Source organism: Bombina bombina, unplaced genomic scaffold (assembly GCF_027579735.1).
Source record: "Bombina bombina isolate aBomBom1 unplaced genomic scaffold, aBomBom1.pri scaffold_2599, whole genome shotgun sequence".
NCBI lineage: Eukaryota > Metazoa > Chordata > Amphibia > Anura > Bombinatoridae > Bombina > Bombina bombina.
Genome location: NW_026510783.1, coordinates 8,003 through 25,881, shown reverse-complemented (window position 1 = coordinate 25,881; position 17,879 = coordinate 8,003). Strand labels below are relative to the sequence as shown.

At 37.5% G+C, this 17,879-nt stretch overlaps 1 protein-coding gene across 1 annotated transcript; it reads right to left on the bottom strand.

The window, feature by feature from the left end:
• Positions 1-7,428: 7,428 nt before the first annotated feature.
• On the bottom strand, positions 7,429-14,169 carry LOC128643460 (palmitoyltransferase ZDHHC14; the record flags this gene model as incomplete). Its single annotated transcript, XM_053696309.1, has 3 exons — positions 7,429-7,510; positions 10,005-10,142; positions 14,011-14,169. Coding segments are annotated over 3 exons (379 nt in total), but the record flags the coding sequence as incomplete, so codon positions are not given.
• Positions 14,170-17,879: the final 3,710 nt, after the last annotated feature.

Here is a 17,879-nt window from a genome sequence, read left to right as displayed (position 1 = left end):
ATTTGGGAAAGCCCCTAAAGAATAAGGTGTCTAAAACAGTGCCTGCCGATATTATTATATCAAAATACCCAGAATAAATGATTCCTCAAGGCTAAATATGTGTTAATAATGAATCGATTTAGCCCAGAAAAAGTCTACAGTCTTAATAAGCCCTTGTGAAGCCCTTATTTACGATCTTAATAAACATGGCTTACCGGATCCCATAGGGAAAATGACAGCTTCCAGCATTACATCGTCTTGTTAGAATGTGTCATACCTCAAGCAGCAAGAGACTGCTCACTGTTCCCCCAACTGAAGTTAATTGCTCTCAACAGTCCTGTGTGGAACAGCCATGGATTTTAGTGACGGTTGCTAAAATCATTTTCCTCATACAAACAGAAATCTTCATCTCTTTTCTGTTTCTGAGTAAATAGTACATACCAGCACTATTTCAAAATAACAAACTCTTGATTGAATAATAAAAACTACAGTTAAACACTAAAAAACTCTAAGCCATCTCCGTGGAGATGTTGCCTGTACAACGGCAAAGAGAATGACTGGGGTAGGCGGAGCCTAGGAGGGATCATGTGACCAGCTTTGCTGGGCTCTTTGCCATTTCCTGTTGGGGAAGAGAATATCCCACAAGTAAGGATGACGCCGTGGACCGGACACACCTATGTTGGAGAAAAAAGATTTGCTATAGAATTATCCACTACTGCTGTTAATTGTTGCATAGAAATAAGCACTGGCGCGCTAGGTGTCGCCTGCGCGGGCAAAGCTGGTGTAGACACAGAAGGAGAGGATGTAGAACTATCCCCACTACCTTCATTAAATAAATCATCTTGGGCAACATTATGAAATGTAACAGAGCTGTCCTTATTTTGTTTGGACGCTATGGCACAATTATCACAAACACTCGAAGGGGGAACCACATTTGTCTCAACACACACAGAACATAGGTTATCTGATGGCCCAGACATGTTAAACAGATTTAGGCAGGCAAACAATGCAATAAAAACGATTTTAAACAAAAACGTTACTGTCTCTTTAAATAATAAAATGACGCACTTTATTTCTGAATGTTCAAAAAACTATGAAGGCAATATCCGATTTTTATGAAATTTGTACCCCAGTGTCTTAATGCTTATAAAGTATTGCACAGCAAATATGGAGACTCTAGCTCTTAAAACAAGCAAACCGGAGCTAAATGTTGGATTTAACCGTTTTTATACACCACAATCCCTGCTGCAGCATTGCTGTTGCTTTTACCTTCCTTAGGGGTCAATCATCCACAGAAAAAAGCCTTCTGGAGTCACTTTCTGAGCCACAGGACCCTCTCACATGAGACTGCATGCACTGCCTGAAATCAACTGCCAAAATGAGGCCTCCTCCCTCAGTACACTAGAGTGAAGGGGCCTTCCTGACTAGATTTAGGTGTCTAAAACAAGCCAGATCAATAAAAAACGTCCCCAAGTGTATATGAGCTTATAAAACATTTCAAATGCCATGATATTGTAATAAAAACCAATCAATTTGGCCCCTAACAGTGTCTACCAGCATAAAATTCAAAAAGGGGAAGCCTGTTATCTTTTTTGCTGAGGTGAAAGAAAAATGGCTTACCGTTTTCCCTGAGGGGAAAAATGACTGTCATCTAGCATTAGCCTGTGTTGTTAGAAGGAGACTAGTCATATGATGAGTCTGCAAGCTGTTACCCCCAACTGAAGTTCTCTGGTTTCAACAGTCCTGCGTGGTAACAGCAATGGATTTTAGTTAATTGTGCTAAAATCATAGCCCTCTTAAACAGAAATCTTCATCACTTTTCTGTTGTAGAGTAAATAGTACAAGCCAGCACTATTTTAAAATAACAAACTCTTGATAGAAGAAATAAAAAACTACAACTAACACCACAAACTCCTCGCCATCCCCGTGGAGATGCTACTTGTTCAGAGCGGCAAGGAGAATGACTGGGGGGCGGAGCCAGAGGGGTAGCTATATGGACAGCTCTTGCTGTGTGCTCTCCTTGCCTTTCCCTGTGGGGGAGAATATTTCCCACAAGTAATGGATGACGCCGTGGACCGGACACACCAATGTTGGAGAAACTAACACAATGAATAGACATTTTCTTGCAAAACGTATTTTATAGGAATATTTAAAAGGGACAGTATGCACCACAAATTAACATACTGCAATGGAAAATTTCTCCTCTTAACAGTCAGTGCATGTTGCATCTACATAGTACACCTAAGAAGATTTAAAAGTATTTCTCAAAACTTTTGTGGAGTTTTAGCTCAGAAAATGGCCACCATACACCTCCAGCTTTTTTTTTTTTTTTCTCCTAACAGTCTCTCCCGTGAGGCTTTGCAAAAACATAATTTATGTAAGAACTTACCTGATAAATTCATTTCTTTCATATTAGCAAGAGTCCATGAGCTAGTGACGTATGGGATATACATTCCTACCAGGAGGGGCAAAGTTTCCCAAACCTCAAAATGCCTATAAATACACCCCTCACCACACCCACAAATCAGTTTAACGCATAGCCAAGAAGTGGGGTGATAAGAAAAAAGTGCGAAAGCATAAAAAAATAAGGAATTTGAATAATTGTGCTTTATACAAAAAAATCATAACCACCACAAAAAGGGTGGGCCTCATGGACTCTTGCTAATATGAAATAAATGAATTTATCAGGTAAGTTCTTACATAAATTATGTTTTCTTTCATGTAATTAGCAAGAGTCCATGAGCTAGTGACGTATGGGATAATGACTACCCAAGATGTGGATCTTTCCACGCAAGAGTCACTAGAGAGGGAGGGATAAAATAAAGACAGCCAATTCCGCTGAAAATAATCCACACCCAAAATAAAGTTTAAATTTTATAATGAAAAAAACTGAAAATATAAGCAGAAGAATCAAACTGAAACAGCTGCCTGAAGTACTTTTCTACCAAAAACTGCTTCAGAAGAAGAAAACACATAAAAATGGTAGAATTTAGTAAAAGTATGCAAAGAAGACCAAGTTGCTGCTTTGCAAATCTGATCAACCGAAGCTTCATTCCTAAATGCCCAGGAAGTAGAAACTGACCTAGTAGAATGAGCTGTAATCCTTTGAGGCGGAGTTTTACCCGACTCGACATAGGCATGATGAATTAAAGATTTTAACCAAGATGACAAAGAAATGGCAGAGGCCTTCTGACCTTTCCTAGAACCGGAAAAGATAACAAATAGACTAGAAGTCTTTCGGAAATTCTTAGTAGCTTCAACATAATATTTCAAAGCTCTAACTACATCCAAAGAATGCAATGATTTCTCCTTAGAATTCTTAGGATTAGGGCATAATGAAGGAACCACAATTTCTCTACTAATGTTGTTAGAATTCACAACCTTAGGTAAAAATTTAAAAGAAGTTCGCAACACCGCCTTATCCTGATGAAAAATCAGAAAAGGAGACTCACAAGAAAGAGCAGATAATTCAGAAACTCTTCTAGCAGAAGAGATGGCCAAAAGAAACAAAACTTTCCAAGAAAGTAATTTAATGTCCAATGAATGCATAGGTTCAAACGGAGGAGCTTGAAGAGCCCCCAGAACCAAATTCAAACTCCAAGGAGGAGAAATTGACTTAATGACAGGTTTTATAAAAGCTTGTACAAAACAATGAATATCAGGAAGATTAGCAATCTTTCTGTGAAAAAGAACAGAAAGAGCAGAGATTTGTCCTTTCAAGGAACTTGCAGACAAACCTTTATCCAAACCATCCTGAAGAAACTGTAAAATTCTCGGAATTCTAAAAGAATGCCAGGAAAAATGATGAGAAAGACACCAAGAAATGTAAGTCTTCCAGACTCTATAATATATCTTCCTAGATACAGATTTACGAGCCTGTAACATAACATTAATCACAGAGTCAGAGAAACCTCTTTGACTAAGAATCAAGCGTTCAATCTCCATACCGTTAAATTTAAGGATTTGAGATCCTGATGGAAAAAATGACCTTGCGACAGAAGGTCTGGTCTTAACGGAAGAGTCCACGGTTGGCAAGAGGCCATCCGGACAAGATCCGCATACCAAAACCTGTGAGGCCATGCTGGAGCCACTAGCAGAACAAACGAGCATTCCTTCAGAATCTTGGAGATTACTCTTGGAAGAAGAACTAGAGGCGGAAAGAGATAGGCAGGATGATACCTCCAAGGAAGTGACAATGCATCCACTGCTTCCGCCTGAGGATCCCTGGATCTGGACAGATACCTGGGAAGTTTCTTGTTTAGATGAGAAGCCATCAGATCTATTTCTGGAAGTCCCCACATTTGAACAATCTGAAGAAATACCTCTGGGTGAAGAGACCATTCGTCCGGATGTAACGTTTGGCGACTGAGATAATCCGCTTCCCAATTGTCTATACCTGGGATATGAACCGCAGAAATTAGACAGGAGCTGGATTCCGCCCATACCAGTATTCGAGATACTTCTTTCATAGCCAGAGGACTGTGAGTCCCTCCTTGATGATTGATGTATGCCACAGTTGTGACATTGTCTGTCTGAAAACAAATGAACGATTCTCTCTTTAGAAGAGGCCATGACTGAAGAGCTCTGAAAATTGCACAGAGTTCCAAAATATTGATTGGTAATCTCACCTCCTGAGATTCCCAAACCCCTTGTGCTGTCAGAGACCCCCAAACAGCTCCCCAACCTGTCAGACTTGCATCTGTTGAAATTACAGTCCAGGTCGGAAGAACAAAAGAAGCCCCCTGAACTAAACGATGGTGATCTGTCCACCACGTCAGAGAGTGTCGTACAATCGGTTTTAAAGAAATTGAGATATCTTTGTGTAATCCCTGCACCACTGGTTCAGCATACAGAGCTGAAGAGGTCACATGTGAAAACGAGCAAAGGGGATCGAGTCCGATGCAGCAGTCATAAGACCTAGAATTTCCATGCATAAGGCTACCGAAGGGAATGATTGTGATTGAAGGTTTCGACAAGCTGAGATCAATTTTAGACGTCTCTTGTCTGTCAGAGACAGAGTCATGGACACTGAATCTATCTGGAAACCTAAAAAGATTACCCTTGTCTGAGGAATCAATGAACTTTTCGGTAAATTGATCCTCCAACCATGATCTTGAAGAAACAACACAAGTTGATTCGTATGAGATTCTGCTAAATGTGAAGACTGAGCAAGTACCAAGATATCGTCCAAATAAGGAAATACCACAATACCCTGTTCTCTGATTACAGACAGAAGGGCACCGAGAACCTTTGTAAAAATTCTTGGAGCTGTTGCTAGGCCAAACGGCAGAGCCACAAACTGGTAATGCTTGTCTAGGAAAGAGAATCTCAGAAACTGATAGTGATCTGGATGAATCGGAATATGCAGATATGCATCCTGTAAATCTATTGTGGACATATAATGCCCTTGCTTAACTAAAGGCAGGATAGTCCTTATAGTTACCATTTTGAATGTTGGTATCCTTACATAACAATTCAATATTTTTAGACCCAGAACTGGTCTGAAGGAATTCTCCTTCTTTGGTACAATGAAGAGATTTGAATAAAACCCCAGCCCCTGTTCCAGAACTGGAACTGGCATAATTACTCCAGCCAACTCTAGATCTGAAACACATTTCAGAAATGCTTGAGCTTTCGCTGGATTTACTGGGACACGGGAAAGAAAAAATCTCTTTGCAGGAGGCCTTATCTTGAAGCCAATTCTGTACCCTTCTGTAAAACTGATTTGTGGGTGTGGTGAGGGGTGTATTTATAGGCATTTTGAGGTTTGGGAAACTTTGCCCCTCCTGGTAGGAATGTATATCCCATACGTCACTAGCTCATGGACTCTTGCTAATTACATGAAAGAAATGTGCATTTATAGTGGCTTAAAAAAAAAAAACCTAGAAGGACAGGGGACCAGTTTTAGGAGCGGACTGTATTGTGTGATTCAACTTCCTTTTTCTTATTTTGTGCAGAGAGGGAAGGTTTCTGTTTGAGAGTTGTTTGCAATATCAAGATCTGCAGCTCACCCTCAATCTCGCAGTCCTGTGGAAACCTACAGTTCACACACAATTACTTTTCCAACCAATAGGCAGTTGCATGTTACCGGTGTTCTATCAAAATGTTCTCCATCGCCAAGATTTACGAACCTCAATGTGCGCATGCACACAATTACGTAATCACACTTCACATATGTTTGAAAAGAATGTGTGGAATTTGATTACGTAATTAGAAGCATGTGCAGATTGAGGTAGCAAATCTCGATGAGGGAGGACTAAATTACTCCTTGCATTTGTTATTCAAGTGGCCATGTAGATGAGCACCAGGGGTAATTTAGTGCATGGAGTAATTTAGTCCTCCCTCGTCGTTTTGCTACCTCAATCTGCACATGCTTCTAATTACATAAATGCATTCCACACATTCTTTTCAAACACATGTGGAGTGTGATTATGTATTTGTGCGCATGCGCACATCCAGGTAGCAAATTTCGAAGAAATACAGCCACAGCACAATAGTACTTCCGTTTCTAAAAAAGTAGTGTGCGCGGCCCAGAATTTTCCTTTTATGATAGAACATACAATTTTAAACAACTTTCCAATTTACTGCTTTTATCTAATTAGCTTAGTTCTCTTGGTATACACTGTTAAAAAGCATTAAAGGTAGGCTCAGGAGCTAGCTGCTGATTGGTGGCTGCAAATATATGCCACTTGTCATTTGATGTTTTCAGCTAGCTGTCAGTAGTGTAGTACTGCTGCTCCTTCAACAAAGGATACCAAGCAAATGAAGCAAAATTGATAATAGCCGCAAAATTGGAAAGCTGTTAGACAATGTATGTTCTATATCAGGAGTTTTCAAACCTGGCCTCGGGCCTCCATACAGGCCAGATTTTTAGGGTTACCTTGGTTGAGAGCAGGTTGATTAGCGTGTTTAAAAAATGTCTGATTTCACCTTTGCTCTAGTTCAAATATTCAAAAAATCTGGCCTGTGAAGAAGGCACAAGGACAGTTTTGAAAACCCTTGCTTTATATAAATCATAAAATAAAAATTGTGTTTCATGTTCCTTTAAGCTTCCCTTTATCTATCTTGCCTGCTGAGGACAATTGCGGGCAGATATGGAACAAGCAATAAAAGAAAAAAAGTGCAAACAAGGCTGTGTTGAAACCTTGTTTGATAATTATTTTTAACAACCCTATATTCCACACAGCCTTGTTTGCAGTTTTTTTTCTTTTTTCTTTCTGTGCCTAATTGTCCTAAGCAGAAGAAATACTTTATAGAAACTTGGAGGAATTTAGAAAAGTAAGAATATTTAGAGTAAATTTGCAAGAAAAAGGGACAAAATAAATAATGTAAGTATACTGCAAAGTAGTTTTTTCTTGTTTTGCTTTTTTAACTACACATAATTAAACATTTTAGTTTACAATCTCATACTGTTAAATATCCCTTTAAGCCATCTTAGCAAGAATTTACTGTACAAACAGAAAACCAGATGTTAAAGGATATCTTAGAGGAGTGTCCTTTAAGGCATTGAGAAATCCTCCCTGCTGTGAGCCTAAAAAACAGAACACAGAGTGGGCATGCAGCACATTATTGCAACATTACACAATTACATTTCGTTTGAAAACAAGACATTTAGTGACAATACAGCTACAGTTGAAGATCATTATGTGCACATGTGTATGTATATTAGGTATACGACGGAAGATAAAACAATATTTTGTTACATATGACTAAGTGGGCATGCGTATTGATAATATTGCATAAAAAAAACAATCTAACAGACTGCTAATATGATGCAACACATTAAGTTTTTAAAAAAATGTAACACAAAGCTGTTCATTCTAGGAACAACCCAGACCTCTTTAAAAAGAGGAAAGTCGCAAAACAAAAAAAGAATAATGCATTAATACAGGGCTCGACAAATTCGTTCAAAATCTAGAAACCAGACAATAAATTCAGCCATGGGTGTCTTAGGGACTCAAAACCAGAAAGCTACAGCCTAATTCTAAAGAGCCAGTGGCTAACTGGCATCTGGGTTTGCCAAGCCCTGCATTAGTGCAGTTTCTCACTTGCACTATTGCTTGCCAATACCTGTGTGCTTAAAGCTTTGCAAATTAGTTAAACACATAGTTTAAAGTTGTCTTTGGGCTGGCTGAGATAATCTTGGCCTTTGAGCCAATCAGGAGTACCAAATTTGTGTAGTCATCATCATGCCTTTGTGATCCAGAGTGCTTTTGACCACTAATTGATTATAGTAGTGCATGGAGCTTTTTTACTTAAGTTGTGTAAAACAAATTTAATATTATGTTTAGGCACCACTAAGTGTGTGTTTAATGTCCTGGCTAGCTGCCCCTAACCCAAGGACTTTGTTTTTTTTTTTCTTGGCTCTACTTTTTGCTGGCTGGTGGTACACTGTGCTCCGGCTTCTCTGCTGTAGCCGCTCAACCAACGTAGGACAGGTTGATCTGGCCTGGAGCAAGTTCCACCAGTCACACCAAAATAAACCGTGGCTGTTCAGGGCTGCTAGATAGTGATTAAAAGGGACAGTTTACTCAAGAATGTTTCTGGTTTAAAAATATAGCTAATCCCTTTATTGCACATTCCCCAAACGATCAAAATGAAAAAATAAATTGTATATATATATATATATATATATATTAATATATAAATAAAGTGTATTCAGGAGAAATAGTACATCAAAACAGCCAGCAATCAGCTTGTAAGGTCTTTCACTGCTTCAAGCTGCCACACACTAATGTGCGCTGAAAATACATTTGTATGAAATGTGAGAAAAAAGTAACAGAGTTTAGCGTACTATTTACACATAGCCTCATTATCAGATACATGTGTTAAAGTCTCTCACAATCTCATCATTTCTTTTTTTACATTTTAAATGGTTGAGAAAAGCTCAAATCGCTTGTAATCCCTATAGGGCATGGTATGGCAGGCATTCAATACTTAATATAATATTTGTGTATTGATCTGTTCATGCCAAATATCACTTATACCCTTTGTATTCCTACTGTTAGAACTGTACATGACTCTGTGCCCATAAACATGTATGCACACTGAGGTAGGATCTAATGCATACAATAACTGGCTTTAAAATGCAAGGTGCATGGAGCATATGAACAAGTAAAATGCATATTCCAAGGTTATTGCATTGTAATCAGTGGATTTAAAAATCTGAATCTGGAAGTCTCCAATCTCTCTGGGGCAGTAGATACACAACGTTTGGAGATAAAATTACAAAAACATGGACAAAATAAACAAGGAAATACATAGTGTTTTTGCATAATTAAATAGTTTAGGGTGAATTTAATTGAATTCCTTTTTTTCCCATTAACTTAAAGGAATTCTGGAAACTGATTTATCTGCCCGGGCACAAAAACACCACATTGTGCAGACAAGCAGAGAGGTGACCATCCAAACAATTTGTGTGTGTCAAGTACATCAGCTTCTCAAGCTATGGTTTTGTCCACTGCTACAAAAAGGGAAACTATCTTGTGCTGCAATTTCTGTTTCCCACTGTTGAGTTTTACTCTTCAGGAAACAAACCAACTACAAACCAATGGTGATTGACTGTAGGTGGATGTATAGAATGTATAGAACATGAAATGTGTGAGATATATAAAACTTAAACAAAAGAAAACGGTTTAAAAAAACAAAAGACATAAAACATTAATACTGTTAAAAAAAAAAAAGAGAATCTACATCTCAACTTTTTAAATTTATGCTTACCTGATAAATGTATTTCTTTCTTGACACGATGAGTCCACAGATCATCTAATTACTGCTGGGCAGGAGTGATATTCCCAATAGTAATTAGATGATCCGTGGACTCATCGTGTCATTAGAAAGAAAACAAAATTTATGCTTACCTGATAAATTTATTTATTTCTTGACATGATGAGTCCACGGATCATCTAATTACTATTGGGAGTATCACTCCTGCCCAGAGGTAATTAGATGATCCGTGGACTCATCGTGTCAGAAAGAAAACAGAATTATACTGAAATCAGAAATGGCTTTAGCAACATACTTACGCAGAATGACGTGCGTGATAACGAATGCAAATATAAACACTGTCAGAAAGGACAGCGATAATATAAACATGTAAAAAAATCTGTAGTTTCTTTTCCCCACGCAGTTTCCCACCCAGGGACAGTGGTGATCAAAGCGTTCTGAAACGAGAGGCAAAATGATCAAAAAATGTCGATCATTCAAACGATACCTACAGAAAGAAGAGTAAATACTAGATACAAATACTCGTATAGATTCAGACTTTTTATCTAACTGCAAAAGCTCTTCAGATTAACACGCAACTTTCAACATTATTGTTGTTATCTGGTTCCTTTACAGATATATCATCAATATACCCTACTAATTACAAAAGCTTAATAAGAGGCCAACACATCAGATGTAAAAAAAATAAAGGAAAACAGAAATTGTGGTATTCAGTACATAATGGGCCAGATTAAGAGTGAAGTGATATTTAGCATTTTCGCTAGAGTGCTAACTGTGCTAGAAGTAAACTTTTTGCATGCGTCGGGTTGCACTAGTATGACAAGTTGAAAGTAAAAAGTTACTGCACGTGCGGTAACCCGACGTGTAAACACCATACTTCTAGCGCAATTAGAATATTGTCCACTCGATAAACGTATTCCCTGTAGAAGTCAATGGAGCAAAAAAATGGGGAGAAAAACCTAACACCCTACTCGCGCGCTAACCTGAACTCATGTTCTCAAGGGCGCTAACCCGACATGAGGAAATCTCTATGTTAAAGCCCTTTGAGTACAAGATATCTAACAGCGCTCAGCCTAGTTCCTTATAGCTCCTGGATAAAGGGTATCTAGCTTACCCTAGTGGGAACAACAGAAAAAACACAAATATTCCAAGAGTGCCAACTATAAGGCAAAGGAAAAATCTAACAAATAAATCAGTGATTATCAGACATTATCAAGCATTTAATTCAATATATAGTTAAAACATGGATCCATGTAACAAATAGACTTAAAAATAGGAATTCACAGTACTAACAAATAAATACTAAAAACACAATGGTTGCTAAAAACACAATATAGGGGTATATGGGTATGTCACCAATTACGGGGATATACAAAATTAGAGTCATATATAATTATATTTTAGGATAAAAAGGTCCAAAAAGTTCAGATTTGTCAATTGAAGTCTATGTATTTAAAAAATCCAGTGAATAAATCCAGTGAAAATAACCAGTGAAAAAATCCAGTGAAAAAATCAAATATAAAAATAAACTGATGATAAAAAGAGCTATTGAAAAAAATCCCTTGGAGGGAGGTTGTGAATAAATGTGTGAAAAAAATGATGTAAAAAATATAAAAAATGTATAAAAATATATAAAAAATATATTAAAACTTAAAAATGGGGGATCCCCTAAAAATAGGTGTCAAAAATAAGTGTCAAAAAATAGGTGACAAAATATATGACAGAATAAAATTGTGTGTGTGTAGAATCCAGGTGAAAATATATATATATGAAATCCTGGTTAAACAAAAATAGAAATAGTGTGTATATAATATAATCCAGGTGAAAGTCTTAGTTATTAAATATTAGTGAATAATCCTCCTTGTGGCTAAATCCATATGAATGATGGTGATGAACTCTTTGAGATAGATGATTTTACTTTCCTTTTCAATATAAACTCTGGTAATCCCTGTAAATCAAAAGAATAACATAGTGCAATAAAGTTTCAAAAAGCAAGAAATAATGAAATAATGCTCACCAAAAATGTCAACGCGTTTCGGCCTCTTTAACAGGCCTTTTTCAAGACTTTTCAAGAGTCTTGAAAAAGGCCTGTTAAAGAGGCCGAAACGCGTTGACATTTTTGGTGAGCATTATTTCATTATTTCTTGCTTTTTGAAACTTTATTGCACTATGTTATTCTTTTGATTTACAGGGATTACCAGAGTTTATATTGAAAAGGAAAGTAAAATCATCTATCTCCCTTTGGTTAATGCACGCCACCCAGCCCAGGTGTGTTCCAGATAAATATACTTATAAGCTAGAAAGCTTCACACTGTGTAGACATGACTTGCTGCAGTGTGGAAACTTGTTAGTGTTAGGACCAGTCTTTATGGGACACCTTGTAAGTGGTGACTGGCTTAGCAGAATATGATCATATTGTGTGACTAAGATCCCATTTCATTTAAAGGCATTTTTTAAAGCAAAAAACATTTTTGTCAATATTATTGCGAGATGTTAATCCCAATGTTATTTGAACTATGTAAGTATATTTAGCAGATAGAAGTATATTTGTTTTTGTAGCACAAATTTAAGCTCATATTATTGCGAGATATTTATCCCAATCTTATTAGAAGCTATGTAAGTATATTTGGCAGACAGAAGCATATACAAATATGCCATGAAAGAGTGGACTTAAGTGGTTGGATGTGCACCAATATTTTTTGTTGTTTTGTAATTGTTTTGGTCACTTTGGTAGCACTCCCACAATATGTGTGTTAAGATTAAACAGTCCTTAGTGTGCTTAACCAAAAAAACCCTTTGTAGTATATTTAAATGCCCATTGACTACACAGAGGAATATGGCTTGATAAAGTCGCCACTAGGGCGAAACGCGTTGATATTTGATTGCAGACCACCAGGAACTAATTTGCAGCGCTGAATACAGCATTCACACAAGTTTATTACCCTGCAAGACCTTGAAGTTATCAAGTACAGGGATCACAAACGGCCGTTTGTTGCGATCAATTTCCTTTTAACACGCAAGAGCGTGCAGCAGATCAGCTAATCCGGAACCAGTATTCAGTGGAGTATAAGGTAACATCACCGCAGCCACGCTTGGTTCACAAAAGACGACACAAGTTTAACACAGCTCCGGAGAAGTAACACAGTAAGCTTGTGCCTGACACTTGAAGTGTCCGAAGATCCCAATAAGCTCAGTTCCTTATTTCCATCTGACACACGGAAGTGTACGCTATCTTATTGGTCAGACCAGCATAAACACCCAATATATAGACTCAGGGTTTGAAAACCTAATCCGTGGCACTTTGCAATACTTGTTACAAAGACTTTATATTTGCTACCCAGCTCTGAAGAATCTGATAAATTGAATGAACTTTGGGTTAAATTAAGTTTGTCAATGAACTTTTATTCACAATGCATTCATTATATTGTTAAGGTGGACACATAATGTTTTAGCTCTCAGCAATTATTGTTGCGAACATTTTAACCTTTTATTGCTTTTTGAAATATGCTCAATATTGCTACTTTACCACAAGAATCACATTACGAGACTGGTACATTATTGTAAATCAAGGGAGACGTCCCAATTTTAAATTGTGGAAATATTTTAGTTTAAATAAACACTATTCTATTTACTTTTGATATGTTTTTTAAAATGTATTGTCTTCCCTGACTCCTGAGCTAATAAGTGCTCCTTTACTTATATATTTGTGTATTCCTGATAATGTAAAAAATTGCAGGATAGACATATAAAAGGCAAATAGACTTTAAAAGGCAAAATAAGGCACTTCAGACTACATTTACAACATATTTAGCTGTATATTTTTAAGAATAAGCTGTTCTCTGTAGCTTTCTCCAAACAACTTAGCAATTTAAATAGTATGCTTTTGATTATTGTTGGAGGCAAAAAAAAAATTGGGTGTTTTGCCGCCTCCTAGTTGACTGAAGTCTTAATCCAACATGTGATGGATTGTGGACTGCCACCCTCTTATGAATGAAAAAAGTTCTTATGTAAATTTTTGAGATGAAAAATCCATTAATTATTTAATTTGCAACGGCCTCAGGCTCCTGGTTAATTTATGAGAAATAAGGCTTCTAAACATGAATAGAATGCATAAACCAAACATAATGTGAATACATAAAAACATTAATACAATTCAGGATTTAATTAGCAGTGTATAAATATAAAAATGACAATTCATGTTTTTAAATTAGTAATGTACTTTATCTTCAGGCTCAAAAGAATCTATAACACAAAAGAACAACACAAAACTACTTCTTACTGGCTGCGTTTCACAGGGACACTTACCTACACAGTTATCACATAAACTGCAATGAGAGGCACGAGGTGGGCGGAAAATTTTGCAAGTAAAACAGTATTTTAGTTTTACTGTCTGACCGTTGATTACTATTTCTTTCGTTCGGGGAGGCGGTCGATATCCTCCTGAAGTGGAACCGTTGGCGACATCTGGAGAAACAAAATCATTTTAAATTATTGACCATATCTGTTTTTCTAAAAAAACAAAGAATGGCTAAAGTTAACTGCTGAAGCTCTTACAGAGCAATTAAAACCCTTTAAAACAGCTCTAATTTGCTAGATCCCGAAGTAAAAGTTTATGATTACATATTTTGACTCATAGCGCATAAACGTTAACCTTTAATTAAGTTTGGAAGAGAACACACAATGCCTCTAAACTTTGTAGTTAAGCAGAAACCTCTCAGAAGTCTTTTGGATCTTCCCATATAAAAAAACCCTCATATATAGTCATGCTAGCTACTAGTAGGGAACCAGCATCTAAAACAAAAACACTGTGCCAGGTATGTAACCACTTTCAGAATATCAATAAATTATTGTATTACAAGTATAAATCTTGTTTTTCTTTTCTACTCTTGCCATAATAATGCCATGAATTTACACGTTGATGGGTTATTGCCAAAGAGGAGATGGAAGGAAAAGCATCCCTTTTTAACAGGTTTTAAAAATGTAATCTACAAAGCCATTACAAGGGTTCATCTCGCTACAAGTGCCATATTTTGTTGTCACAAAAGGGATTAAATATTGGATCAATTTGCTGTGTTTTCAAGCATATTTGTTGTCAAGATGAGCAGGAACAATGGCTTCACTGATATGCAGAATAAGCACAGCTTTATTTACAGCCTTTGCTAGATTAATTTAAAAAAGGGCATCTAAGTAGAGTTTTTTGACACTGACAAATAGAAGAAAATTATGCATACAAATGTAGTTTTACTGCTGAATCATTTGCAAAAGATTTTCAAAAACTTTTCTTCAGCACCAAAGAGAAAGCCAGAATCTTCCTACACATGCTACGCAAACAAACGGTCATGGGGGGCTGAGGTACAAATGTTTCAGCAGATCTATTATGCAGGTGTACCAAAAACTAAAACATGTATGAATAACCATGGAAGAATGACAGGCTGCCATCTTTGCTGAAGAGGCCATCTACAAAATTAAAGAAAAGCACCATGCATGAGCTATGGAGTCCTGGGAAAAAGTTTGTCAGCTAACAAAGCTAATGCCAAAGTCAAATTCCTGTCACTGATATTAATAGGAGGACCTTTATTAGTGCATAGAGGAGTCCAGCAGCATAAAAGTCAACTGCAAATTTTTTTACTGCCCCAGAAAGGCTGGAGTACATTTCTATTGAATTCTGACCCTCTACGTACTGCACAGCAATTGCTTGATATATACTGGAGTTTCTGTCCCTAAACCACAAAGTAGGGAAAAAAAAAAAGTTTTAAGTGCTGAATCCATGGGGGCTGATTAACTAAGCAGTAGATGCTAATACTGCTGCTCCTTAACTCATCCGCCACTTCTGAGGTGGAGGACTGCAATCATTTACGATCGGGATGATTGACACTCCCTTCAAGTGGCCAATTGGCCACAAATGTGCAGGGGGCTGCATTGCACAAGCATTTCACCAGAAATGCTTGTGCAATGTTAAATGCCGACAGCATAGACTAGACTATAAACAAAGACAAAGTATGCTAACAAAATGACAAGTTAAATAATTATAAATTTAAAGCATTTTGCATGCATATACTTTACAATGCAGACTCCAAACTATTGCTTTGAGAATTTTTAAAAAAAGAGGCGATACGATGAATCGTATGATATACTCTCAATGTTATACACAGGAAATCACAAATGGGGACAGCACTTGTTATAGGAGTACACGGAGGAGACTTACCAAGTCTCAAATAGCCATAGGTGTAGTGGCTGTACCACCTGCAAAGGTCTAACACAAGGTAAATTCTTCACACACCCCTGGACCAACAAGAGATTCAACATTAAGTTTCGCCTAACCTGTACCACGAGGTATGTGGTGTATTTGCTACACTGTAGTTGTGGGAGATATTATGTTGGTAAAACGAATGATGACCTGAGGACTCGCATGGCCAATCATAGATGTGCGATTAGGAGTGCCCTGGCAACGGGCAAGGCAGACCAACCGGTCGCAAAACACTTCCTACTAGCTAAACATTCAGCATCTGAACTTAAATACATGATCATCGACCATGTCCCGCCACTAACCAGAGGTGGTGATAGAGCAAGACTCTTGTTACAGAAAGAGCAGATGGATTTTTACTCTCCAGACTCTAGTGCCTAGAGGACTTTATACAAATATGGACATGCAATGTTTCCTTTGAACTATATGTGCCTGGACATATTCTGTACTAAATAATATGTTACTGCTGATGTAAAGTTGAACCATAGTAACTGTTGGGGTCTTGGGGACACATGTGATATTGCTAACAATACATACCTCTTCCTAGCACATTTTGATTATTGTAGGATAAAGCCACTTCTCCAAATATAAGATTTGCAGTATTACCCAGCGATAATTATGATCTCTTCCCATTTTTTACATAAGCTACAGGGTGTACAACTGCCCACTGGCATCAATACGGTAACCCCCTGACACATATTACAATTGACTATTAGAGTATATAAATTACTGATCAATAATTGGTAAATGTGGTGATTAAATACAGATATTCACATTTATAACATGATAATATCGCCATATACACATTATGATAACATGTCTACTAACATAGCGTGATCAGGACTGTGATATACTTAGAGATGTAATGACCTTTGTGTAGTTAGTTTGTCTAGACACGGTTCTAATTCCCTAGGTGTATATATATATATATATATATATATATATATATTAACATAGTATGACTTGCACCAGAAACAGTAAAAAAACAGAATTTATGCTTACCTGATAAATTACTTTCTCCAACGGTGTGTCCGGTCCACGGCGTCATCCTTACTTGTGGGATATTCTCTTCCCCAACAGGAAATGGCAAAGAGTCCCAGCAAAGCTGGTCACATGATCCCTCCTAGGCTCCGCCCACCCCAGTCATTCGACCGACGGACAGGAGGAAATATATATAGGAGAAACCATATGATACCGTGGTGACTGTAGTTAGAGAAAATAATTCATCAGACCTGATTAAAAAACCAGGGCGGGCCGTGGACCGGACACACCGTTGGAGAAAGTAATTTATCAGGTAAGCATAAATTCTGTTTTCTCCAACATTGGTGTGTCCGGTCCACGGCGTCATCCTTACTTGTGGGAACCAATACCAAAGCTTTAGGACACGGATGAAGGGAGGGAGCAAATCAGGTCACCTAAACGGAAGGAACCACAGCTTGCAAAACCTTTCTCCCAAAAATAGCCTCCGAAGAAGCAAAAGTATCAAATTTGTAAAATTTGGCAAAAGTGTGCAGTGAAGACCAAGTCGCTGCCTTACATATCTGGTCAACAGAAGCCTCGTTCTTGAAGGCCCATGTGGAAGCCACAGCCCTAGAGGAGTGAGCTGTGATTCTTTCAGGAGGCTGCCGTCCGGCAGTCTCATAAGCCAATCGGATGATGCTTTTAAGCCAAAAGGAAAGAGAGGTAGAAGTCGCTTTTTGACCTCTCCTTTTACCAGAATAAACAACAAACAAGGAAGATGTTTGTCTGAAATCTTTAGTAGCCTCTAAATAGAACTTTAGAGCACGGACAACGTCCAAATTGTGTAACAAACGTTCCTTCTTTGAAACTGGATTCGGACACAAAGAAGGTACAACTATCTCCTGGTTAATATTTTTGTTAGAAACAACTTTAGGAAGAAAACCAGGCTTAGTACGCAAAACCACCTTAT